Source organism: Pavona decussata, unplaced genomic scaffold (assembly GCF_977016875.1).
Source record: "Pavona decussata unplaced genomic scaffold, jaPavDecu1.1 SCAFFOLD_11, whole genome shotgun sequence".
NCBI lineage: Eukaryota > Metazoa > Cnidaria > Anthozoa > Scleractinia > Agariciidae > Pavona > Pavona decussata.
In genome coordinates this window covers 4856486-4884480 of record NW_028145434.1, presented here as the reverse complement: position 1 = coordinate 4884480, position 27995 = coordinate 4856486, and the positions used below count along the sequence as shown (strand labels likewise).

Sequence of the window (27995 nt, the reverse complement as noted above, 5' to 3'; positions counted from 1 at the left end):
CCGTTTTTTAGCCAATTTTTTTCTGCGCTCTTTGGGCTTGTTATTTGTTTTGTGCCCTTTTTCTATTTTGAGCACCCGTTGTAGTGGTTAGGTTTTCAGAGATAACACTGTTTTAATATACTTTTCAACATTTTAATTGTTTGCAGAATTCTGCAACATATGTGTGTACAATATTTGTTTGAGCTCGTTAAATTCTTGCTGCAGTTTATCCACCTTATCTACAGCGTGGTTTACAATGTTTTCTGTGTTCGCCGAGTGCGACTGTTCTCGCATCGATCACTCGGTATTTACATCAGTGGTACGATTTGTGCTAGTATTTTTTGAGAGCTTGGTCTTAACGAAACTTCGCGGATCTCACGATCTATGAGAATATATACCAAAACAACTACGCCATATTTTATAAAACTTGCGACTGAGTTAACAGTGAGGTCAAACTCTAAACCTCAGAAGGTTACAACGCTTAGAATGTCACAAGCGGGTGTGAATATTCAGTATCGAAAGCTTACCATTCGCTTTTCCCTGCATCCTTCGAAGGTGGCTCTTGGTCTTCGTCTTCGTTTCGCTAAGCATGTTTTGAAGGATAAACACAAACGCCGATGTCATCCTACTTCAGTTAGCGTTTTAAGTTTAAACCTGAATTCATCAGCCTTGTGAAATCCTCGTCATTGAAGTGCATCGAGCACAAGGACGAGGTCTTTCCAGGCGCGCGTCCACATCTTCCTCCGCTCCAGCATATAATCGATCCATTTCTTTCGCCTCCTCAGTCTTTGCGGGTATGTGGTGCCAAAGAAAGGAATCCTGTGCATGCTTATTCCATTCGCTTGGTCTTTGATGTTTCTACATCTGCCTGCAACACATCTTTCCGGCATTTTCGAGAAACGTGCAGAAATACCGCGACTTGTTTTCAGTGAGATCCAGAGAAAGGCTGAAGTCACGTGTTCCTGAATCTACGTCACAGCTCTTGCTAAACCGAGAGGAGACTGATGCGAATGGTGGGCCAAAATGGCGGCAAATTTGAATGTCTTATAAAATTCATAAAAAATTCGCGTTTTATGTAAATCGAAATTTTTTTTTCACTGAAGTTCTTAGGGTGATGTTTAGATTCAGATGAGAAAATAATAATAATAAAAAAAATCCCGTTATGGGCACTTTAAACAGAGTCTAGCCGAGGACGCGACTTAAGACAACCAGTGGGCCTCCAAATCTGTTTATAAGTGGTTTATTTTAGGTAGATAAAGACTATTCTAGTCTGGGATGCAAGGCAAACCTTCTTGTTCCCATCAGCAGCAACCAATGTTTAGATATGACTGTTGGCAAAACTGAAAATAACTTAGAACGTGGTTTTGTTAAACACCGTCTAAACTGTCTTTTAATAACTGATCCATTACGTTTTGACCAATACACGAAAGGAGGATACCTTACCGAACCAGGAACTATAACTAGAAGCTTACGCGAAAGACGTTGCACCTACGAACTCTCTTCATGGTTCTTACAGGGAAAATTGCACTCTATGACCTTCACCTTTAACTTTTTTTAATAATTAAATTTTTTCAAATATGTTGCTTAAGCGGTCTAGGAATGCCCCGAACATTGTACAGCAACTCCCAGCAGAGGGTATAATACAAATAAATTGATACTTATGCTTACTTGAACAAATGACTGACGCATCTTCACCGTGACCACAGTTATGTACACTCCATCCATTGTTTGAGCATCTCTTAACAGACCTTTCATTGCCCAAGCAGTTGACATTATCCAACCATATCTTCCCACTTCCCTGACCAAAGTAAGCATTGTGGAGGGCACGGGAAGCGTCAGGATAACCCAGCGCACGACAAATAACTCGCGCATCATTCATATCCCAAGAATCGTCACAGACTGTTCCCCAGGCGCCATAGTGGAATATCTCCACTCTCCCTTCTCCATTCCAGTTTCCTCCAACTAGTCGAATGGGACCTGAGAAAGGAAAGATTGTGTTAAAATGATAGAGGTTTGATATGAGTGGCAATTCAGTCACTAACGAGTGATTTTGCGATTGCCTATAATCATTAATAATCGAAGGATTGAAAATAGAAGATATAACCTGGCTTCGTTAACCTTTGGGGTTATCCTTAAATCTCTGATCTTTCACTGACTTTTAATTGAATCAAGACAATAACAAGTGAAGGAAGGCAAAAATGTTGTTTTAAATTGTAGAAAAACGGTATTAATTTGGGTTTAAAAAGCTATAAATTATTCACGTTTCACCAGAGAAAAAAGAATAGCAATAATTAATGAAACAAGAGGCAACAAAATGAGCAAAAGCCATGATGTCGTGTACGGAAATCAAAGGGTCTGTCCACGAACGCAAAATATTCACCATTGCTACCTTTTCTAGAAAGCTGTTTATCTGCGATAGCACGTGTCTACAAAAATGTGTTCACTCCTAATACTCCGTTTTTAGCCAACCTACCCACGGCGCCGGTATAGTCACTTGCAAATGACAAAAATATGATCCATTAGAAGATTATAATCCCAGCTTTAATTTACATAACTGACCATGGAAAATGAGCTCATTTGACACAAGCTGGTGAGCCTAAAAAATTAACTCGTAATTACGCAGGATGCCCTGAGGGGCATACTGTGTCTAAAAACAGGTCGATTTCTTTTTACGCGGGATGCCCTGAGGGGCATACCATGTCTAAAAACGGGCTCCGTATCTTTTTTTCATGGTAGCTTCAAATCTGCACATTAATTTATTCATTAAAACTCTCCTCTCTTCTAGTAGGGATGTATTGTTCTGATTGTCTTCAACAAAAGCAGGCCAATCAAAAGCCATTCTTGTCAACTCGGATAAAATTTGTGGCTGCCATATTGTTAACATGTTGTGGACTCAAGCGTGCCGTTTTCAAACGGAAAAATAACCATTTTGAAGCGGTAAATTGAAAGAATAACTTCTAAGAAGCACTCAACATCTAAAACGGTGGAAATTGGAGAGTTGCTGGCGAGGGAATCGTGCTTTTTTGGACAGTCTTTCAACCACGAATGGAGACTGAAAAGAGGTCATTGAGAAGCTTACGTTTTCGTAATGGAACTTCCGAAAACTCCGGTAAACCCTCAGCAGTGCATACGTAACACAAGGGCAAATACGTAACGCGATCTTCGTGACTCAAACTATTCCATTAGCAAGGATAGTTTTATCAATCTGCGAAGCATACAGTTGGAATAAATGAATCAGCCACAGCACCACGCGTAAATGCTAGTATAGGCATCTTGTTCTAGAAATCGCAAAACAGAAAGAATTGTCACTTGAGATTCAATGATGAAGTTGCAACTTGCCACAAAAAAAGGTCACGGTAAGTGTCATTATAGCAACCAACTAAAACCAACAACGCATAAGAAGATGTTGTAAGAGATGTAAAAACAGTATTGGCGGTCATAGGTGGTCATAGTCTGTTATTGTAGTTTTAAATAGAAGATAACAATAAAAACAAAGACACTGCGAAGTCATACTTACTTAAACAAATGACTGACGCATCTTGATGGTGACCACAGTTATTTACATTCCATCCATTATGTGAACAACTCTCTAGAGAACTTTCATTACCCTGACAATTGACATCATCTAACCATATCTGGCCGCTTCCTTGACCAAAGAAGGCGGAGCGTAGAGCACTGGACGCGTCAGGATAATCAAGCGCACGACAAACGACTCGCGCATCATTTATATCCCATGAATCGTCACAAACTGTTCCCCATGTACCATTGTGGAACATCTCAACCCTACCCTCTCCGTCCCAGTTTCCTTGGACAAGCCTCGAACCTAGGAGAGTATTACTTGCTTTAAAATGCTATTTTTTTATGTGAAAGTGGTTTTGAACTACACAAATGGGTGTGACCTACAGGGGTTTGAAGTGGTCAGAATCTGTTACGGCAGTCTCACACAATCAATTAGAATAAAAATCTACGTTATTTTCATTCCTCCGCATCTTCACCGTGACTACAGTCATGTACAGCGAAGTTAAACGGAGAGTTTCACGGTTCGGCGCATGTGCGAGCGATAACGTAAGACCAATTAGAAGCGAGTACACAGAACAGGCGGGATACGGCGGGGAAGTCTTACAACTTGCTGGCAGGAAAATAACACCGTCGGAATACGGCGGGGAAGTCTTACAACTTGCTGGCATAAAAATAAAACTGACCGGCCAGTGCTTCGGTCACGTTTCAGAAAGAAACAGAAAGGCTGCCTATGTAAACACATGGGGATTTTTGCAGCGCTTCGTGCAAATGTCCCATGACATTCAAGAAAGGCCAGAACTTATGAACTTATGCGAACGTATACGGTTTTATTTTAGTACTGAATGTCGATCTCTCGCGGCATCGACCTTTTTTACTACACGCGGTTCGATTAAAGCCGAGAAGCTCTCTCAAACTTACGTGCTTAAATCCACTATTTCATCAGCATTCAGTGATAAACTTACTATAGAGTGTTCGTTCGATAGCCTGATTTTATTAGACCAGCGAGAAGGCGAAGAACGAGAAATCTGCAAGCTTCAAGAAGCAATGCGACCGTCTAGTAACAACAACACTGAGCGTCCTTCCGAGATGCTGGAATGTATTTGAGAAAACTCTGGCAAGGTGGCAAATCAAAACTGCGTTTGCCATTCGTAATTACCATAATTTATAAGATGAATGAATACCTTACAATTTTGTATTTGCCGCAAATCTTTTGGGGTTTTTTTTTCTACTGCCCGCTATTCGAGCCCGCTAATAGACGACTACAACTAACTCACACATTTGATCACATCTTTATACACTTCGCGTCTCAGTGTTGTACAATTTTTTCCATCCAAAGCAAAACAATGATGTTTGATGCCGTTTGTCCGTCGAATTCTCCGTTTTTGACAGTTGGCTGCCATATAAACAAACAGTACGATTGAAATCTAGAAAATCCTCGTGAGTTCATCCAAAGCCAGTTGGTGACCTTTGCCATTTCCTACGAAAGATGTGCCGCGAAATCGTTGTCTATTTTAAACAGACTTATCCCATTACCAATTTTCCACGTCTGGCGGACGTTTCTTGTTAACCACACAGGTTTTCTACATCCACTTCACTCTGACCGCTTTAACTTCTGTCGGCTTCCAGAGAGTCCACAGAACGTCCTGTCGCCGGTCGGCCGCAACGTCTCCTTTGACAATCCATCGACAAAAATGTCGTTTTCGGATGCTTAAACACTTTTAACCTTACAAAAATCGAACTTATATTTACAACAGGAAACAAAGATTATAAAAAGTCAAGAACAAAGAGCGGATCATCCACCACAAGCTCACAACGAATTTAGTGTCGACCCGTATAACTTATTTTTGAGCCGGTCTGCTCGCACATGCGCTTGACCGTGAACATCGGCCTTTAAGTTTCATTTAAGGTAAAGTGATACGTTGATTTTCTTCTGATTAATCTTCAACGACCGGATTGGTGAAATTGGAGCAGACAAATTGCCATAATTTCTTTGCTTGTACGTTATAAAAGATTTGGCCTAAGTGCTAGAGTTGCCCAGAGGTGGCTACTGCAGTATTAAACAACGAGGTCTACAAGAAGTAATAAACAAGTAATTACGAAAAATTAGAATTGTGGAGCACTGGACGCGTCAGCATAATGAAGCTCATGACAAACGACTCGTGCATCATTCAAGTCCCATGAATCGCCACAAACTGTTCCCCAGGTACCATTGTGGAATATCTCGACCCTACCCTCTCCGCCCCAGCTTCCTCCAACAAGCCTCGAACCAGGGAAAGAATTAATTGCTGTAAAAAACTAATTTTTTATATGGAAGTATTTTTTAAACTACACAAATGAGTGTGGCCTACAAGGATTTGAATTGGTCAGAATCCGTCACCGCAGTCTCACACAATTAATTGGAATAAAAATCTACTTTATTGTCATCCTTACTTGAACAAATGACTGATGCATCTTTACTGTGACCACAGTTATGTACATTCCATCCATTGTGTGAACATCGCTTAATAGATATTTCATTGCCCAAGCAGTTGACATTATCCAACCATATCTTTCCACTTCCCTGACCGAAGTAGGCATTGTGGAGGGCACGGGAAGCGTTAGGATAACCCAGCGTACGACAAATAACTCGCGCATCATTCATATCCCAGTTATCGTCACAGACTGTTCCCCAAGCACCATTGTGAAATATCTCCACTCTCCCCTCCCCATTCCAGTTTCCTCCAACTAGTCGAATGAAGCCTGAGTAAGGAAAAATTTGACTTTCATATGGTTAAGTTGCTTTTCAATCACTAACAAGTGATTTGTTGATTAGCCGTGATTACTAGTGATTAGAAATTGATTGAAAATAACCAAATAGTCTAGCTTCCTATGTTTAAGGGTTTCTTTAAATCTCTGAACATCAACTGACTTTAATTGAATTTAGAAAATAAAAGATAAAAAGTGAAAGGAAATAATAATTGTTTTAAATTTTAGAAAGTCTGTAAAACGTTAAGTTTATGAAGCGGTGTATAAACCTGACTGAGAATTTTTTCTTGTTTCACCAGAATAGAATAATCAATCAAACGAGAGCCGAGCAAACTGACCGAGCTAACGAAAATCAAGGAGCCTTTCGACGCAAAATATTTATCATGGGTATCTTTTTTAGAAAGCGGTTCATCTGCCATTGTACGCTTATGGTAAGAGTGATTATTCTAGCAACCAAACAAAACCAACCACTTATCAGAAGATGATTTTCGGAAATGCAACCACAGTTATGGCTTTGCAGTATTTGAGGTGTTCCCGGTCTGTTATGCTGGTTTTAAATAGCAGATTACAAAAAAACTAAAAATACAAAGTTGTCATACTTACTTAAACAAATGACTGACGCATCTTGATGGTGACTACAGTTATTTGCACTCCATCCATTGTGTGAACAACTCTCTAATGAACTTTCATTACCCTGACAATTGACATCATCCAGCCATATCTGGCCGCTTCCTTGACCAAAGAAGGCGGAGCGTGGAGCACTGGACGCGTCTGGGTAATGAATCTCACGACAAATGACTCGTGCATCATTCATATCCCACAAAGCGTCACAAACTGTTCCCCATGTACCATTGTGGAATATCTCAACCCTACCCTCTCCGTTCCAGGTTCCTCCAACAAGCCTCGAATCTGTGAGAGAATTAATTGCTGTAAAATGCTTATTTTTTTTGATAAGAAAGTAGTTTTGGAACTACACAAATGACTGGGCCTACAAGGATTTGAATTGGTCCGAATCTGTTACGGCAGTCTCACACTATTAAGGTTACCTGATACCTTCGAGAGTCGCTTTTTTTTTTGCTAAAAAAAATTTTGAGGCGAAATTAAACATTACTAGTCTCGCTTTATTTTCAAAAAAAAATATATATTACAAATCTTGAGGCGTGCGCGAATTATCAAGAAGAAAGTTTTTTCAAATGAAATTCTGTCACCCGCCAGAGTACTATAAGCCAATTAAAATGTTTCAGCGTCAGGGCTTCCTGTTATGTTTTTCGCGGTAAAACTTCCGGAGTCGTTCATTTCATGTCGCCTCTCTTCCTTTCGTTTACGATTGCAACTTGTGATTTATTTACACCAAGTTTTCGCTTGTGTTCGTTTTGGGTATCGTGTATGGTGAAAAATAAGAAAGAAAGGGGTCCGTAGTTGAAAACTAAGAAGAAAACTGGTCCTAAGAAAAAGAAGAAGAAAGTTTCCGATGAAGGATGGCGAAAAACTCTTGCCGAAACCGCATAAGTGCGTAGCGCATAAGCTCAGGTACGATAATCGATATATCAAGTTCTTAGAGGCCCTTTCCCTCGCCACATATTGCGCTCAACCCTGGCCTCCAGGTTGCGGGTGAACATACCTCCATCAAACCTGCAAAGCAGAAAAACTCGGATATTGAACTGCAAGCTTGCGACGGCGATTTATTCGCATGGATAATGATATATATATAAATAGTCCTTCAACGTGCCCCAGTGACCGCATTTCTGCCTGCACCTGTTCTTTCGGATCGATGGGGCTCACCGTCGAGGCCCCGTTCAGACTAGGTGCCCGTTCCCGGTTCTCCGGCACGGGCACTAGTCTAAACAGAGCTTTTTATCGGTGCCCGAGCAAAAATCTGGGCACCGTGCCCGGGCACGGGCACTACCTCCAAAGGTAGTACTCGGGCACCGTTCCTGGGCACGGGCACTGGTGTGAACAGCATTTTGTCAGTTCCCACGTTTTTCCCTCATGCCTCCTTACGATACAACAAACATAATGGCGGGCGCTAAATTGAAGAAGGAGAACACGATTGCTCCTTGGGCACCAAGGAGTCTGAACAACGTCCTTTTTAGTGCCCGGGCACAGAGCTCTGGCACGGGCACCTAGTCTGAACAGGGCCTTAGAAGAATTTTTTCTGCCCGGCATTTCGCAAGGAAATCTGAGAATTTCTGACTGGTAATAGAACTGCAGTCACGCACTCAACTATTTTCCGGCGCGACGCCAGTAGTCTCAGGGGACTCAGCAGTAGGTCTCCTGTAATTCTATTGGCTTTCGACGTCGGCGGCATCCACAGTGTTGAAATATGGCGCAACAAGGGCGCGAAATGTTTGTAAACCTTTAGAAGCGGGAAAAAACCGAGTACGCGAGTGTGCTTTCTTTAAAGTAATTTATATGGTTCAAGGATTTGACGGATTGCCTTGAAATTTGGCCCAAAGATTCCCAAGACACCGAGCAAAAAAAGAGTGTGAGGGATTTCCGTTTTGTAAAATTAATCTCCCGCAACGGCCTTCGTCGTAAAACGTGTCCGTGAGATTTTTGATCATCAAAATTGACAGGACAATTGCGACGCAACCAATAGGAATATCGAAAAATCCTCACACGGTTTGTAAGATTAATGCCTTGTGATTGATATGATGAAGTAGCTTTGATTCTTCGGTCAAACTCCATACCAGATAAATTCGCTCAAAGAGACATCAGTCGTTTTGGGCTTTTGGGACGCACTCTCCTTACGGCTAGAAAAAATCAAAGCGAAATAATTTTTACCGGATAGTATATTTCATTAGCTTTGTACTGATATATAGTTTATGGTTGTTGCATTTAAGACAGCGCGCAAATATTTTTTTCCGCGAAGGACACCCGCGAAGGTATCTGGTAACCTTAATCAGAATAAAAATCTACTTTATTGTCTCCCTTACTTGAACAAATAACTGATGCATCTTTACTGTGACCACAGTTATGTACACTCCATCCATTGTGTGAACATTTCTCAATAGACCTTTCATTGCCCAAGCAGTTGACATCATCCAACCATATCTTTCCACTTCCCTGACCGAAGTAAGCAGAGTGGAGGGCACGCGAAGCGTTAGCATGCCCAAGCGCACGACAGACGACTTGCGCATCATTCATATCCCAGTTATCGTCACAGACTGTTCCCCAGACGCCATTGTGAAATATCTCCACTCTCCCTTCTCCATTCCAGTTTCCTCCAACTAGTCGAATGGGGCCTGAGAAAGGAAAGATTGTGTTAAATGATAGTGGTTTGACATGAGTGAAAGTTCAGTAACTACCGAGTGATTTATAGATTACCCATAGTCATCAATGATTTGAAAAGATTAAACGTAGTGAATATTAATATAACCTGGGTATCTAAATCTCACGCAGTTAATCAGAATAAAGATATACTTTTTGTCATCCTTACTTGAACAAATGACTGACGCATCTTTACTGTGACCACAGTTGTTTATATTCCATCCGTTGTGTAAACATCTCTTAAGAGAACTTTCATTGCCCAAGCAGTTGACATCATCCAACCATATCTTTCCACTTCCCTGCCCAAAGTACGCAGACCGTGGGGCACTGGACGCGTTGGGATACCCAACAGAGCGACAAACGACTCGTGCATCACTTATGTCCCACGAATCGTCACAAACTGTTCCCCAGGTACCATTGTAGAATATCTCTACCCTACCCTCACCGCTCCAGCTTCCTCCAGCAAGTCGAGTAAAACCTGAGTAACAGAAGTTTCTGTTAAGATGTTGGTGGCTTAATATGTAGAAGCAGTTCCTACAGTACTGGTGATTACTCAAATTATTTTAGTGGTCAATAAACCAGAAAGATTAAAAATATTGAATACAACCTGGCTGAAAGGTGAAAATATAATTTTTCGCAAAATATGCGAAAATTAAACAAACTTCAAATTTGTTCACATTAATCTCTTTAACAGCTTAGCTTGGACAAAAGCAGGATATTCATGAAAAGAAAGATTGAATCCCTATGCCCCACGAATACTTCCAGAAGTGAACAGAAATGTAATTATGATTATTGTGATAGATTTTTAGAGTTTTGATTTTGCTATAAAATAAATACTACTAGACAGTGTGTCAAAATAGTACTGCTAGATTGTGTGTCATTTTTAAGATGTCATGCCTATAGATTTTTTTGCCAGTGGGTTACATCTGATCACAACGTTTTATTTTTATATCACAGAATCCCAATGAGAGAAAAATTTGTACGTCTCTTGACCTGTTTTGAGGAAAACGTTGATTGAACTAAACTCGGGGAGTTCTAAAATTAAGTATACATCTTGATTGTCGTTAATATCTTCATAGATTATAGGAATCCACCAAATCATTATTTGAGCATGCGTGAACTACAAAACAATAGATCGGGTATATTTTAAGGCTTGAACGATTATTTGCAGGTCAACAATAGAGCCGAAATAACAGCCACGGAGAAGCAATTGTGAGAAAGTTCAAATTTAAGGATATTGTCTGTTCGAACTTTAAAATCAAATTAAAGTTAACGAATACGTTGATGCTATCCAAAATTTCCAAGACTGTTCTCTAAGAAAATGTTGCACGCATGAGCATACGCAGTCACATCGCGCATCCGCTACCTAATTTTATCGACCTAAAACTGTATCAGTTTGTTACTAATACAGAAAACCCATCATCTGTTTGGCTTAGAAAATAGCATCAACTGAAAACAGAAAAGAACGTTGTTGGTTTGAGTGGTCGCGCCAGATGACAAAATTTAGCGTAGCCTGTGACAAGGATTTGAATTGGGCAGAATTCGTTACGGCAGTCTCATACAGTTAATTAGAATAAAATCTACTTTATTGTGATCCTTACTTGAACAGATGACTGATGCATCTTCACTGTGACCGCAGTTATGATTACCCCAACCTCTGTGCGAGCAACTCTCAAGGTAACTCTCATGACCCTGACAGTTGACATTATCCAACCATATCTTTCCACTTCCCTGACCGAAGTAAGCAGATTTGGGGGCACGGAAAGCGTTTGGATAACCAAGAGCACGACAAACGACTTGCGCATCATTCATATCCCAGTAATCGTCACAAACTGTCCCCCAGACGCCATTGTGAAATATCTCCACTCTACCCTCACCGTCCCAGTTTCCTCCGACAAGTCTCAAACCTGAAACTGAAACGTAGTTTGTTTTAAAATCCCCATCGATTTAGCAGGGTTGCAGCCGATAACATATAGAGATTTCATGGTTGGTGAAGTTCGTACGATTTTTATTTGCAGTTATTACAATACAATGAAAAAGAAACACCCCCTGCACTTCATGGTATCCTTTTCCTAGCTTCCGATAATACCAGATTTGCCACTAGTCAAAACCTGTACAGACCATTTTCTGGAACTAATTATGGTTTAGCACGGCTTAGAGTAGTGGCATCACAAACCTGGGAAACAATTCCAATGGTAGTTAAGTGTCTGCCCTATAATGTTGTTTTTAGAAGAAATTCAAACTTATGCTACTTGACAGCCCAACATGAATAATACATATTAATTTAACGTATACATTATACTTATATATTTGCTGTAAACACTTTTTCCCTTACTGATATACTGATGTATTTTCCTCTCCCTAGCCTAGTTTAATAAGCAGAGCTCTACATTCTACTTTTCCCCATTTTTGTAACTGCACAAAGGTTTTCTGAGGTTGAAAGTAGCTAGTTAAACAACATACTAAAAGTTCCCCAAAATTCGCGAAGTGGAACATCGTCACAATTGGCCTGAAAAAGTGGCTCACCTTTACCACAGGGAACCCAACCAAATAAGAAAAGAAAAGTTATTAGAATTCAGGTCATTTTGGATTTGTGCTCTGTTTTTTTTTTCTTGTTTTTGTCTTCTTGTAATAAATACACATCCGAAAAAAATGTTTTGAGTATTTATATAGAGTATTTGTATACACGTGTTGTTACCTAAGACTACAGGAACCCCCAAAAAATAAATACATATTTTTAAAATTATGTGTTGACAAAAAAGTATGCTTCTTTCATGCTATTAGTCTTTCCCCGATACTATATCAAAGTAATAAAACAAAAAAGAGCAAGGTGTGTTTGAAAATTAAGGTAGCTATTAAAATATAACAAAAGAAGCTCATTTTTCTGAAAGGAGTGCCTTGTAGATATTACATTACTGTATTGTTTGCAAGTCCAATCTGGTTTCTTTTGATAAAACGAACAAGTCTCTTTTCGATTCTTCACAGCAACTGAATACAATTTTTACAAGTAAACCAACTATTAAGTAAACTGTTTACCATAAATTATTGACATATTATGACAGTTATGTTTTACAAAAAAAAGGATTAAGTACAAATTTCACTGTTCCGTAAACAAGACACGTAAATGCATGGGACATTAAAAACTGAAATTGTATCTTGGAACTTGTACCGAAGTTTGTCAATGAAGCAGTTACACAATGAATGGAGAAACTTAATAATTCACTGAGCAAGTTGCTTTTTTGAGATGCCTTTTGAAAACTAAGTTTTTAAAGCATTTCCAAATACCATCACTTCAAACTAACTAGAATGCGCCATTTACAGTGAAAGACGTTTCCCATTCAGACGCAAAGTTTAAAAATATGCTCAGTCAAATTCAAGCTAAATTAACAATAACAAGAGTAGTTAATCACCGCCCTATTATCATTTTTTCTGTATAGCTGAAGTTAACATGAATGAAATGATGGCACCAAAGATGAATTTCGTTTCTTCTTTAGCTACGGTTTCTTTTATTCTTTGTTTCAGTCTTCGGCTTGTTTAAAAAATTCAGTAATATGTCTTTGGATCTTTTGAATTGTCCAACCAGGAAATGTATGTGTTTTTGAAGTCGTCAAAGCTTGAAATATTTGAGGCGTTTTTCTGGTTCTTAATGGAATTCTCGGTTAATCCAAGTCGTTGTGTTGTTTGGACCCGCCTTTTTTTTACCTCCATTTATGTAAAGCAAATTTATATTTAAGAGATCGCAATGAACAAACTACAGTGGCGGGAAAAGCCGATATGGTTTTCTTCATTGGTAAAAATTTCGTATCAGGCTTCTGATTAGACATTGATATTCTTTCGCTTATGAAATGCGGTTTTTACTGTTTTGGAATGAGGAAATCTCAGTAATTGTTAATTAACTTTTTTTTGTGATTAACACCTTTTCTTAGGGCCTTATTTTTTAAAGTTAGTATTCCCCTTTTTTGACCAATTGTAGTTCAGTTGAGAATGAAAGAAGATGGAGAACTGTTGTATTTGTGGAGGAGTTTTTGAGGATGTAAACTCATTTTCAGTACTGTCTCAGAAAGGATGTGTACCATTAATCAAGTAAAAAGTTCACTTGGCGCTGAGCCTGGCCGTAAAGTTCATCGGAAATTCCGTATTAATATTATGAGGCCTAAAAATCCTACCTAGTTCCACGCCAGATGATGAGGTATCTAAGGACACTGTAAGACACCGCTCAACATGCTAAAGTCTTGGGTAGCCTGTGGTAAATGCTCAAAATCTTAAATTAAAAAAAAAAAAGTTCCACAAAAGGAAATTTGGGGAACTTTTAGCATGTTACTAGGGTCGCTGTCCCCTTTCAAATAAGGTTGAAAAAATTTCTGTTGCAATTAGTTTGTTATATATGCACTGACATATAACAAAATAATGTTAACAATTGTCAATTGCGCTGTGAAATCAACACAATGGAACGATTTTATCCGAGCAAAGTGAATGTACAAAAATTTATATCAACATTAAGGTCATTTAATGACTCTGAAGAAGGTGAAATAAAGTCTCCCTTTCAATGACAATGAAAATTTTCAGCTTTAAATGTCGCCGTTTAAAACCGTAACTATAAAAGTTGACTGTTTTGTAAATCTTATTATCCAAATGCTTTCTAATCAGAGTCAGAATCCAGTACTTTTAGCCTTTTGTACCTCTTTGGAGAAGACTTCACTTTAACTTCTTGGATTGCTAACTTCGGGGATTGATTGAGGCTGCTGATAGAAATGCTTAATTGACCTAAATGAGTGACAGCGCTCGTGAAAAGCAGCATCGCTTGTTGGTGATGTTCTGACCCCGGAAGCTAGCTGAAGGATTCTACAACTTGACATGAATTCGTTTTCTCTAAGCTGTGCATATTCCCGGACATCAGTCCACTCAAAGTACAAGACATTTTTACTTGCTGTTTTTCAGAAACTACAGAATAATTTGTCACGCTTTGAAGATTCTTATGTCCCGAAAGCTGAATAATATCTGTCGCTGGGATGTCGTTGTTTGTTAAAGTTTGGATCATTGTTTTGCGACTGCTATGGTTCTTTACTTTGGGCGCCAGCCCAGCCTTTTCTGCCATTTATTTCATTAATGTATTCAGCTTGTTCACGCCAACGGCTGACTTCTTAAACCATGGTTTAGAAGAATCTTGTCTTTTGCAGTTATTTACTGCTGGATAAAATGGCGCGTTGTTGTCGTTCATTTCCGACGGCCTTTTCTCGGCGTAGAATTTGTAAACAGGATCTCTTTCAATTCTCTGAACCGAAAACATTTTGGGTTTTATTTGCCTGGCCTCTCTGGGATTTACTAGTAGTTTGTTTCTCAGTATACTCCGGCTAAAAAATTCCACGCCATTTGTCGTTTGGCGTAGTTGCACATCACCCCAACACATGTCTCTATGTTCCTTACAACCACGGAGACCGAAATGGACTGTGCTGTTGAACCAAACTGTGTTCAGTAGAGCCTTAGGAGTTGACTCTAACACTCCTTTGTCGTACAGCAGTTTTAATTTATGCCATTTTCTGCGAGGGAAACTGAAGCGTTTGGTTTATCGCCTTTGCCTTTCTTCTTGAGATCTCTTTGTTTTGATTTTTTTTTGCTGTTCGTGCTTTTTCGAACTCGACGTCTCTCATGATGCTGTAGCCGAAATTCTTCTTCTTTAAATACCGTTCAAAACTGGGCATCATAGCACGCAACGAATTGGGTTCGTAATCTTCGTTGTTTCTTTCTTTCGTGCTGTTATGATAAATTCGCTGATGAATGAACTCATGCAGTTCGTGTTGGGGAATTTCTTCTGCAGGCCTTGACTCTCATCTTTCAGCTTCAAAAATTCTTTAAGCAGAGCAACATTTTGTTCAATTTTCTTCTTGGTGTTTTCGTTTTCTTGTCCTTCGATAAATTTCTCTACTGAAGTTATATCTGCAAACCTTGAATTGCTCGAAGAAGACGCTATGGTTCGCCTAGTGAATCCGTCAGTGAAAGGCGGGAAAAACGGTACGTTTTTTGTCGCTAGCGAAAACTTTCGTCTGCGGCTTGTGATTGGTCATACGGTATTTTTCACCAGTGAGAAAAATCGTACGATCAAGCAGATTGCGTGTACTCTGCAACGGATCATTTTTATTTGACAATTCATTAATTTTGGAGTGGATCTCAGTACATATATAAAAAGCGGGTTATATTGTATGTAGAATAAAACCTTGTTTTTCTTCCAAAATGCAAGGCTATTTTTATGTCAAGACTAAGCAAAAAGGTATGTTCTCCAATCAAAGCAGTTGGTTTTGAATGGTTTTGAAGTTCGCGTTAATAGTACCTTATAGCACATAGGCGTTTCTTGATTGACATTAATTGCTTCATATATTATAGGAATCCACCAAATCATTATTTGAGCATGCGTAAACTATAGAGCGATAGACTAGGTATATTTTAAGGCTTGAATAATTATTTTCAGGTCAAGAACAGAGCCAAAATTACAGCCCCGAAGAGGCAATTGTGAGAAAGTTCAAATTTAGCACATTGACTGTTCAAACTTTCACATCAAAGTTATCGAATATGTAGATGTTATCCAAAATTTCCAAAACAGTCACATCGTGCATCCGCTAATTTTATCGACCTCAAAACTGTATCATTTTGTTAGAGAATACAGGAAACCCATCGTCTGTTATAATTGTTACAATGTGATTGAATTCCAATAGTGTAAAGTTACGTTGTTAACAGAATTAATTGGTACGTCGGTGGTCATTAAAATGTACATCTATTGCGTTTCATTGCTGTACGGCTAACTTTGGCAGTTTTGTGAAATTTTGAGGAATCTAGAAATGTGATATGAGCACCGTTTGACAATAAAGACACATTACTACCATCGCCCTTTTCAGACATGTAATGAGCTTGGTCTTCATTTTATTTATTTTGATCAGAAAATTGTGTTTATTGTTTCCACTTTTATTGTAATAGAGATATCTCTCGAGAAACTAAACGGGATCTTTAGGGCACTCGAACTAAAAACTCTGTCTTGTTTCTACTCGAATAGCCAATCCACAAGGACTAAGAGGACACCCATGAAGAACACGTCGATAGACTCTGAAATACTTCCTCATAAAGAGCGCATTCAGTTATGAATGTGGTAAGCAATTGATATCCATTTCCTAATGTTTGCTCAAAGTTAAATACTCCGATAGATTTGTGTATCAAATTCCACTCAATATAATGGTGTCGAAAGCTTTCGAAAATCGATTGAAGAGGAAATTGCCTGGGATTTGTTTACTTCCGCATGTACTATGGCATCGTTTGAAAAGCCGCACATTTTGACCGATGAGCCTATCCTTCATGAAACCTGTTTAGTTAATATTCTTTGCTACATTTGCGAACAACTCCTGCTCATACTTCGGTATGAAAATCAAAGAAGCAAATAGCCTTTGACATTTTCCGAACTATCGTTTCATTCACCTGTTTAGTTCACGAGTTCGTTCACAAATCGGTTTGATTTTAGTTATAACCACTTAACGCTACAATAAGGGGCGTGTTAACATGTTGTAGTCGAGTAAACGACTATTGTAATCATCTCATAAGGCATTGCGGAGTAATTTGTGGGCTAAAATGAAGAATTCAGCAGGCTAAAATATATTTTAGTCCACTGCTCTGAGCCAATAAGAAAGAAGAAAATAACGTAGCCAGCCAATCAGAACTGGAAGCCATTCAACTGTTCGCGCCGTTTTCTTGCTTGTTTGACTGGAAGCGCTGCCATCTGCAAAGGAATTGTTTTGAGCTACAAATTCGATGGAAAATCTAACGAAGAAGCAAATTCTCAGTCGTCTGAGCTAGATAAAGAGGACTTTAATACAGAAACTCGTGGGCGATAGTGGAAATAATGCATGTAGTAGCTCCACGGCCGGAGGCAAGTGAGCGAATTTGTCTTCTTTGAGCGAAAGCCGCTCAGTCAAACAACTGTACAATTAATTTTAACAGTCGTAAGTGACTATTTCTTCGTTGTTTACAAAATTCTGTTATTGTCCTTGTGAAAACTTAGAAAAATGATTCTTTTGACAAATTTTGTGATGTTCTGCCACGGTTTTAAGTTTTTGTGACAACGATAGCTATTGTACAATAAAATAAACGCCGACGCGATTCCGGCAGCGTTCACAGAAGATATCGAGATCGCTTACTGTGCTGTCTTTGATTCCTTTTGTGAATGCCCTCTGAAATTATTAAAATAGCAATAGAGTTTATGTTCTTGGGCGTAAATGTGTGTTTTTGGCCCTTAACAGAACTCATTTTAGCCTTTGCCTGCAGCTCGGGCTAAAATGAGCCTGAGTCGAGCCAAAAACATATTTACGCCCGCGAACATCAACTCTATTGTTATATTACTTTTTCACCAATGATTAGGCGTTTTTTGATACCATTATTGCTGCATTAGCTGATAAAGAGTACTAGTATTAATGTGCTTAAGTATAAGTGCTTGAAACTGCTGGACACTGGAGACAGCCACCTCCAATCTTCCAAGAGGGTAAAAATTTATTATCGACTAAGTCAGTCTGGTATCTAAAACAAGCGATGAGCTAATACAAGAAACAAAAATATATTTTTCTGATAATCTTACCGGAAGGTGACGCCGTAAATGGCAAGTAGGAAGAAGCGGTTGTTGGAGTTATTGCTGCAAAACAGATGAAATATTATTGAAATTTTACTCAAGTAGATTTTGATATTGCTACAAATTCCCCATAACCAGCACTAACACCAACGTCTATTTATGCTATTTTTTAGCAAAAAAATTCCATTGCATATCAATTCAGTAACTTCTGCGTAAGGAATAGTTGTATCCATGCCGTCCAGTTTAATCATGTGTAGACCGAGTGAAGGTGATGGGATGAGGGGGGAGGGGGGGGGGGGGGGTGAGTGGTTTCTGCCCGCGATGATCGCGTTGTTCCTTTTCAAGTACTGTCGAAATCAACTTGTCTGAAAGCAATCAGCCGTGACACGTCAACAGTTTGTTGAATTTGATGCTACCATGGCACCCAAACTTTGGCAGGCATTTGAGGTTTGAAGAAACATGAACTTCCTTACAATACCTTCAACCTTTTTATATCATTTTAGTGTTGTTTATTGATGTTTGCTAAATTTTGGTAAGTTTCTGAGGTTTTAGGAGAAAGTCGAAATCCAAAATTTCCGCCGTTTTTAATTCATGTCCTAATTGCCACGTCAAATGACGTCGTCATTACTCGTTGTGAGCCTCAAAGAAAATATGTTTGGACGCACTGAAATGCTCACAAGTTTTAAACTCACCATAAGCGTTTAAGGAAACTAAGGAAGAAGCTGCATAATACAGCCAGTTTGGATCGCGTTTTGATCTCGAGTGAGAACCACATTCGTTGATGTCTGGAAAAAAAAGAAAAGAAAAATTAAAAAAAAGAAAAAATGAAAGTATAAATAGTGCCGCTTTGATATACTATTGTAGACTATAACTGCTTTTGAGGCTATGTATGTGAAGTAGTGACTTTCGAGCAATAAACAGTTTTTGTGGAGAAAGTTCTTTCCGTACCTGTTTAGGGCCATTCAAATTTTTATCTGATCAGGCGGATAACATTGTTAGAAGGTTTCAGAATGCAGAGTACGTAATGTATAATACTTTCTACACCCTTGCATAATGCTTGTACAAATTGTGTATTGAAACAGAAAGTTGATCGTTTAATTCATTATTGCGAGCGTGGTTTAAGATTTTCCCTTAATGTCACGTAACTACGGACTGCCTCTATCAATGTGACACAAAAATTTCACATTTTACGTACCCACACAGTTCGTAAACCCTGGTGGGGCAAGGTAATATCCGACCGCGCAAATGCCATGTATTACAAAAGTCCAGTCACTGGAGGAAGTTATGCCTGGTGTTGGTGGTCCATCATAAGAACATCCTTGTCCAACAACTGCTCCCTGATCTATCAAGATGGCGTATGAGCCATTCATACTCAACGCTGCATTGGGTATAGCGAAACGCAAAGTAGTTTGATCACCGCTGATTTTGATGTACTGGGTGAGTGTGTCCACTTTATGAACTGTATGGTCGCTGGGTAACAGGACAAGTCGGATAAACGAAGACGTGCGGGGCTTCTTTATCTGTGAAAAAATGTCAATTCGGTGAACCTCGAAAAATAGTACAAATAATAATAAGACACATTCTAAAGAGCTTACGTTAAGTAAGAGATGGACAGTCCTTCTTCTGCATAATGCACTAAGAAGTCATGTTTTAATCGTTTTATCAAATGGGCAGGTTGAATGAATCTAAATGTAAAATCAACGATTTCTTTCCGATTGTTTGTAATACGAGACCAAAGCCAATTTCAGCAGTGCTTTAACTTAAAAAAATCAATTTACTACACAGTCGTTCTTTCCTAAAAGGAAATTATTTTTGTGACGTTAAATTGACAAACAGAGAAAGTGACCAGAGAGAAAAATGCGTATTGAGAGGAGAGCAAATATGAACGAGGAGGCATAAATACTTTGATAACGCACAAAGTGTGTCTAAATATTAGAGGATTTGACTGAAGATGAGGCCTTACATCCGAGTCAATATGCTGAAAAAAAAAAAAAAAAATGATCAGGAAAATTAAAAATTTGGCGGTATGACAGAGTAGGAACGAGGGCCAGGATAATACCTCAACAAGGAGTATTAAAACGAGGCTAAATACATTGAAGACCAGGGTGAGCAATAGTATAAGGGTGCGGTTGAAGGAAACTGGATAGGAGAAGAAATAAAGAAAAAAGAGTGTCCTAGCAAAAGGAAACGAGAAAAAAGGAAGGGAGATATATTGAGGGAGAGGATGTTAACTGAAATGAGAAGAAATGAAGGTAAACTTTAGGGTTTGAAAAAGAAAAATATGAAATAAGAAGACTGGTTATTCTTACCACTCGATCAAACTGGATGCTCCACCATGTAAAGCCTGGTCCAACTTTACTAATTGGATTTTTTGGCGTTTGGCTTCCCAAAATAACTCGGGGTGTGTTACCTGGGAACATCATTTCGTGTTTAGTAGGGCTGTTCTTTTAATGTAGTAGAAACGTTAAAGTAAAAATCGTTCTCTTATTCTCTTTTGTATCATTTTTATCTCTTTACAAGGTTTGCCCGATATATATACTCACTTAGTCCCACCAAAATTGTTACACATCGCCATTCACTCTCCATCCTGCAAAAAGCAAAAAAAGTTTGTTTCTCGTGTTTTACTTATTTACATAATTGTCAAGTTATGGGAATGTAAAGACACAATGTATTGCTCTCGAAACTCTAAGCTACTGCAAAATTACTTTACGAAAAATGGGTTACTATCAGGCATTTTTTGTACGCTCATAATATTGGAAATGAAAAATTTTAGCAATGTAAAACTTTAAGATTTTTGAAAGGTGTAAAGTATTATACATGCATCTCAACAAGCTATATAGGCTCACCTTCTTGAGTCCACTGCTTTGAAGCAAAACAGCTGCTGTCCGATTTTTTGCTGGTTAGGATACCAGGTGACATTTCTGTAGTAGACTCCTCCCTGATAACGCAAAGGAGAAAACTGCATTCCAGATGGAGAGGAAGTGACTATCTCGGCAATGCTGAAATAGAAAAACGTATAGATAAAGTCAAAACTATCTCAATTGATTTCAAGATTAAAACTTGCAAAAACTTAAATGACCATTGATATTTCGAGTATGATAATAATTTGTCATGACCTACAGTTTGCCTGATGGGTTACTATAGCAATAACTATCATGCCATCAAAATTCATCATTTTGGAAGGTGTTTGAGGAATTCAGAAGCAATTGACATGCACACATATTAAATATAGTGCAGAAGAAAACGAATGAAGGAAACATAAATGAATGAGGTCTGCAAATTTTGATATCAACTGACAGCAGGAAAGGCCGACAGCTTAGTGATTTTTCAGTGTGCTGTTTTTTCTTTAGACACATACTGTTTTGAGAGGTCTGCCAGCTTGACCTCAATGACTGCCCTGTATGCTGATCCAATCTGCACCTCGGAGCATTCACCATCCTTCGGAGTAGAAGCAGTAAAGACAGGTACATTACTACAGGAACCATATTGCCCACTAATTATCACAAGAAACTGTAACCCAACAGCACTGAATGGACTGGCACTGAGGAAGTTAACAGTTCCGATTGGAAAGTCTTCTAAAGTGAGTGCCACAGCGTATGTTCCAGCTACTCCTTTTGTCCCGTTATATGAAAGCACACAAGTTCTCTGCAACAAAAATTATGCAAACATGTAAGTGGAAAAAGTCCATGGGTTTTACGCCATTACTTCAGAACTCCAAGTCACAAACCAAATATTTTCCCGACCTGCAAACGGAGAAAGCACCTTAAGTTAAGCGTTTTCGTAGCTGCAAGGACCCTAAACACCAAACAGCAGTTGACCTGCACCCTTCTATTTTAGTGGATCCTGATAGCCTGTCGCTGAATTATTCATTTCGCTTCAAAAAACCACCGTAACTGACCAAAACGTTATCAGAACCAATAGGAAAACACTAACAAAATCTAAAAGTTTCTGTGAGAAAGTTTAGTTTTGTTCATAAAGGTGATTCTCTCGAAATAAAATTTGCCATGAACAGTTTTCCAATGCTAATATGCATTATTTAAAAATGCGGCAAAAATGATAGGTTATCGTGACCGCGAAAGGGCTATTATTACCCCTCTCTTGGTGTATTTAATCAGTTCTTTCCATGTCTGGTAGAAACAGAATTACATACTAAACAGAAATTAGAAAAAAAAAAAAGAAACGTTATACATAAAATGTATGAAGCAAAGGCAGCAATTAAAGACAAATTTCTTTGCAGGAAAGCACGATATAAAGCCATATTGATCCGAACTGAATGTTTCTTTCATGTTTTTTCTCAGTATGACTATTTCATTTCTGCAAATAGTGAGCAAGCTCGTGGTTGTGACGATGACTGTCGAAATTTGAAGTTTTTATGAGGATAACCGTCAAGTTAAAATAACGAGAAAAAAGTAGGAAATGGTGTTCCTTTAGGAGAAGAAAACGAATATGTATTTGGTTAAAGTGCCCCTAACCCTTCAATTTGTTTTCTTTTGGTAGATTTCCATATCTTTCAAGAACTCATTTTCGAAGACATTTTTGAGTAATATTGAATCCTTTTTGTTTTACGAACGCTAGAAGTGAAGGCAGTCTTCACCTATCGTTCGCATTGGTCCAAATATGGAACGTGACGTAAGAAAAGGACATCGTGCAAAAATATCCGAAGATTCGCGGTAATGCTTCAATTGTAACCAGAGAAAATGGTTGGAAAATGTGTGGTTTTTGGATGCAGCAACTCTCGAAATGTAGAGAAAGGAATCAGCATGCATAAGATTCCTTCTGAATCCTTCTGATGTCCTTTTCTTACGTCACAGCTAAGAAAGTGTCAAATATCGGACGCTTCTCATTGGCTCGTTCCTAATGAGCCCACGAGACAAAAATTTGTCCAGCGGGGCTTAAAGCGCGCAAAAATTTAAAAATTTCAGTAACTATTAGCGCTCGTAAAATAAAAAGGATTCAATATTTCTAAAACAAATTTTTCGAAAATGAGTTCTTCACAGATCTGGAAATCTACCAAAAGAAAACAAATTGAAGGGTTAGGGGCTGGCCGTTTGTTGTAAGAAGTTATGCACAGTAAGAATGCGCAGTAAGAAAAGCCCAACAAAATTTTTACGTGCCATGGTGACATCAAATTTAGTGACCACTCATCTTCTACACTAAGTAGTTGTAAGTCAAGGATAAATTTCTGAAAAAGTCACGAGGATTGATGGCGCATGCGCAAATATTGAATAAGTAATAAAGCTCAAATCTGCGCGGCTACATTATCCCCTCCCCCCCCCCCCCCCCTCCCTGTCCAACGGCTTCCGGTCAAGACAAGTGTGATTGGAATGGTATGTTTGGATGGATCGTTGAATGAATGGAGGGATGAATTAATGGGTAAATCAATGAATTATTGAATAATTCCAATAACGAGTACCTCGTCGAGAATGCCATAAGGAAAACTGTCAGGATTAAGGGAAGACTCCGAGTATTTTGCCCAGCGGCACTTCACTAAGTCTCCATCGGGGTCCTCAACTGGGATTCGAAGGAACTGTGGACACCCCTCTTGCCATCGTACAATGGCAGGGCTTCTTGAGACAGGGGAAGAATTGATCTTTCCGTTGTCGGATCTTCGAGTTAGGTTTACTACGGCCGAAACAAGCCAGTTACCATTGCCATACCGGGATAACGATATCCAACAGCAGCTGGTGTAACTATAAGACAGACAAGGAAGGGAAATTTCCCGGCTAATCATTTAGCAACATGGAAACCATTTGCCTTGACAGGCGTACAATAAGAGAACGCCAGTCCGTTATACTTCCCAAGTAAAGCTTATGTCCATATTTTCTGAGTTATGTACTATTCTTAATTAGCCTGTAGTCGTTTTTGATCTCCTGGACCTCAGGGGTGGGGAAAGCGAATTAAGCTACAATGAGTTTACAAAACCAAATTTTTTGAAGTGTGTACAAAACTTTTTGAGACCCGAAAACTCGGTCGATGACGTCATATGACGAGGTAATTACTTTATCTCTACAGCCGTTTTAGGGGGTCTCTTAATTTGGATTTGTACTGTTCACCGAAAAGCTCAAAAAACCGCCTAAATTATATTAATCCTAAAATAATAAAACCAGTGAAAAACGGTGAAAAGTATATGGCTGCCAATTTCTTGTTTCCATGGCAACATCAGGTCACGTGAACATCAAAAAACAACGAAATGTTATACCATATTTCTACTTAGCACGATTTAGGGGTTGCTGTTTTTTTTTCTATATATTATAAAGAGAATCAATTATGTCCTCTTCAGATATAATCACATACCTCACGACCCATTCCTTGTGGATGGAAGGGAAGCTGTGAGTGAAGTTGTTTTCACCCATTGACCAATCCTCAACGACACTATAGTCAGTACACCGGAATCCGGTATCTGCGATATTTCCTCCATGACACTGGGGGTCAGAGCCGTAATAGTTGGCACATTGTGCTCTCCATGAATCTCCGGAACCAATTAAATGGCCGCTGCTTATGGTACTCTGATCACAGTTGTATGAAGAGGAATATGATCGTCGAAAGGCCAGACGGAAAGTAAACTGAACCTAATAAATACGTAGAAAAATGAACTAAAGAAAATTGTTCTGATACAAATCGAACACTTAACGACATGCTAACTCTGGAAATACAACGTTTAACCATTTAATCCCCAGTTAACATTTAGACACAGCGTGAATAAAAAAAAAAAAATAGCAGTGAGAACACAATTTGATTTATTCGCACTCAAACAAGTAACCAGGTTAAAAAGTTCAGAAATGGTATAAAACAATTTTTTTCTCAGATACTGCACAGCTCGAGCTAGATTATAAAGTGCACTTCAACCTTTAAGAAATATCTTAGCCTAAACGTAGTGTTGATACAACGAGACACCCTCTTTCACATTTGCTGTTTGTTTCTTAGTTACCATTGCCTTATTGCGACGAAATGTAACAAATCCAGAAATGGTTATGAATACATAAAATAGAGGAACTTGTTACTCGCGCTTACAAAGGAAAGCCTGAGTTTAAAAATGGACATGGATTTTCCTTACCGTTGCAAATCGCCCTCCGACGTCTTTTGTGTGTGTGCGAGAGTAGTATACGGAATGAGGGTTCTACCTCGGGTGGATCAGGATGGATCAACGATCAACCCTCAAGGTGACTTTATAGCTATGAATAGGTTAGTAGAGCCAAAATAGTGACGTCATCGTAGGAAACAATGGATTTGGAAGGCTGGCCCAAACTTGTCTAGAATGGTATGGTACATGCGCACCCACATAATCACCTGTTGTTTACTTTATAGGCACTAACATAATTGACCTGATTTTCTCGTGGTTGGTAAAAATATAGGTTGAAAGCGAGTTACAATGGATTCCATACATGTTTAAGGAACTCCACACGAACCACTCAGGCCAATCATACTGTAAATTGGGATTTGTTTCGGTTGGAAATCTAAGACTACTGTCAAAATCATAATTCTTTAACTTAAATTAACTTAGGTGATTACATTTATTTAAATTAAATATTGTATAGTCCTGAAGGAAATTAAACACCGTGTGTAAATAAAGATTTTACCTTACTTTACCTTACCACCACCACAACCAACGCCAACACCACCAACACCAACACCAATACAATCACCACCAACACCACCACCACCAACACCAACAACAACACTGAACAACAACAGCAACAACAGCAACATAAACAACACCATCACCACCACCACCAACGCCACCAACACCACCGCCACCAACACCAACAACAACAACAGCAACAACAACAACAACAACAACAACAACAACAACAACACCATCACCACCAACGCCACCATCACCACCACCACCAAAAACAACACAACACCACTAGCAACAACATTGTTTTGAACCTATTCCCTACCAAAGCCAACTTTAACAAACGAATGCACACATGTTTAAAATGTTTAAAACACGAGCAGCAGAGTTTTATCGGGATTTAAAACCAAGAGGCGCAGCCGAGTGGTTTTAGATCCGATAAAACAGGTGCTGCGAGTTTTTTAGACGGCTTTAAAAATATTCCCTGGAAAAGCGTGTGTCAAAAGAGTTCATAACATCAGTACATTTATTTCCCCCAAGAGAAAAACGTTGTAATATCTGATCTGGTTATCTCTTTGACAGTTTACGGGGTTGATGTTGCAATTGAACGGAAAGCACCTCACTGCACGTGAACTCTGTCAATCACATACCAAAAAGTTTGTGTATTTTTAATTAATTATTTATTACGCGGATGCCCTGAAGGGGCATACCGTGTCTAAAAACGGGTCGATTTCTTTTTTTTTTCTTCCTCGTAGCCACAAATCTGTACACTAATTACACGGAATGCCCGCAGGGCATGACGTGTGTAGGTTTCGGTCGGGTATCTTTTTACGCGGGATGCCCTGATGCCTACCGTATTGTTCTTGCAAATGATCCCGTATATTATGTCCTTGTTCGTCGAAGAGTGAAAGAAACAAAACCTCTAACCTTGAGTTGTGAGACGAACATAGTCTGCTGGCCGCTTTACACAAACTCCATGATCCAGCGAAGCACGAGGCAGAATGCTTTGCACAACCAAATTGTGACGTCATTCAAAATGGCGCCGAAAAGGTGAACGATGAATGAATGATGGCACGAAAAAACACAGGTCAGCTTTCGCTTGCGTGCACAGGGAACCTACGCGATAACAGGCAACCCAGAAGATTAGGAAGCGTTCTTCCTTCGTCGAACGCAATAAATGAATCAGCTAAAGCATCACGCGTTTATGCCAGTATAGGCATCTTGTTATTCGAGTAAATCAGTGGCATTCTTTATTAATATCGCCAATAGACACTTCGGGTAGAATGAGCTGCTGAAGAGTTGTCAGTACTTGTACAAAGGTTGCCGTCAGATGTTATCCGTGAAAAGGATTTAGGTCAAGCTGACAATTCAGCCAGAGTTCGTTAATAAACACTTAAGGGAAACAGTGATATCCCCGAGACCCTAAGCCGCCTCGGGGAACATTGAGATTCGAGGGGCCGAATAGAACTCACTGTTTCGCGTGGGGCCAGTCGTTAATTGTTTTGTTATACCTCCTAACTTGAAGAAATAAATAAATTATATACGAGAGTCACCTTACGACTTTTAATTATTGCAAATTTTTGACAGCTTTCGTCCAAATCTTGCTCTTTGCAAAACAGAAGTCTCTCAACGTTTTCACGGCATTGTGGGTGGCCTTGTCAGTAGTTTTTTAGTTTTTGTCCCGAAGAAGGTCTTGAATTTCTTCCTCAGTTCTTGTTTGAAAGTGTTTAGCTGCCATGACTGCAAAAAAATCTATTTTCTTGACGCGGGCTGGCACACAAAATTTGCCGCGGTTTCAAGGTGCATGACATGATCACGTGCGAGTCGAAAGTTAAAGTTGTTGGTTTCCTAGGGAGTTAGTGAGTGGCACGTGACGCGTTCTTCTCCAGTCGAAAAACGTATTTGTAATAATACTCGTTATCTCACTTTGAAATATCTAACATTCTCTTCATCTATATGATGCTTGAGATGTGATGCTTTTTTTTCTGACAGAAACTCGACATCAGTGAACCGTTGTTTACAAGACAAATAATTTATTCGTTTACGACTGCATTTAGCGATGATTTCCCGTCTAACAGTACAAAAATATCTCGGTGGCTACAACGCTTCATGCTGAAGAGTCCCTCAAAATGGAGGCAGAAACTTGAAGATCGTCGAAATTAGGCAAGTTCACGTAGCTATAAAGATTCCACTTAAGAGCCGCAAGGTTTCTTTCTCTTTACTGACAATTTTCGTGGTTGCTATGTTACAGCTGCCTTGGTTTGGTTGAGTATCACTGACCCATTTTAAAAGAAAAGTTCAAGTTGA

The 27995-nt window shown here is 39.1% G+C and overlaps 1 protein-coding gene and 1 pseudogene across 22 annotated transcripts in view; both read right to left on the bottom strand.

Moving 5' to 3' along the window:
• LOC146488332 (scavenger receptor cysteine-rich domain-containing protein DMBT1-like) overlaps positions 1 to 27995 on the bottom strand; it is a 248755-nt gene that overhangs the window by 26718 nt on the left and 194042 nt on the right. For 11 of the 22 annotated variants that reach the window (XM_085123494.1, XM_085123521.1, XM_085123502.1 and 8 more), the window contains exons 2-17: positions 24407 to 24681; positions 23526 to 23802; positions 21471 to 21757; positions 20959 to 21111; positions 20656 to 20699; positions 20422 to 20522; positions 19308 to 19632; positions 18805 to 18897; positions 18122 to 18175; positions 11115 to 11426; positions 9683 to 9991; positions 9180 to 9488; positions 6847 to 7152; positions 5929 to 6237; positions 3497 to 3802; positions 1648 to 1956 (exon numbers count right to left, since the gene is read on the bottom strand). The exons of 1 other annotated variant lie outside the window; for it this stretch is intronic. In XM_085123494.1, coding sequence (XP_084979620.1) covers positions 1648 to 1956; positions 3497 to 3802; positions 5929 to 6237; positions 6847 to 7152; positions 9180 to 9488; positions 9683 to 9991; positions 11115 to 11426; positions 18122 to 18175; positions 18805 to 18897; positions 19308 to 19632; positions 20422 to 20522; positions 20656 to 20699; positions 20959 to 21111; positions 21471 to 21757; positions 23526 to 23802; positions 24407 to 24681 — 3769 coding nt within the window. The remainder of the gene's footprint in view (positions 1 to 1647; positions 1957 to 3496; positions 3803 to 5928; positions 6238 to 6846; positions 7153 to 9179; positions 9489 to 9682; positions 9992 to 11114; positions 11427 to 18121; positions 18176 to 18804; positions 18898 to 19307; positions 19633 to 20421; positions 20523 to 20655; positions 20700 to 20958; positions 21112 to 21470; positions 21758 to 23525; positions 23803 to 24406; positions 24682 to 27995) is intronic. 10 more of the 22 variants (XM_085123609.1, XM_085123722.1, XM_085123740.1 and 7 more) reach the window with 5 other exon arrangements.
• Positions 14098 to 15870, bottom strand: LOC146488340 (uncharacterized; annotated as a pseudogene).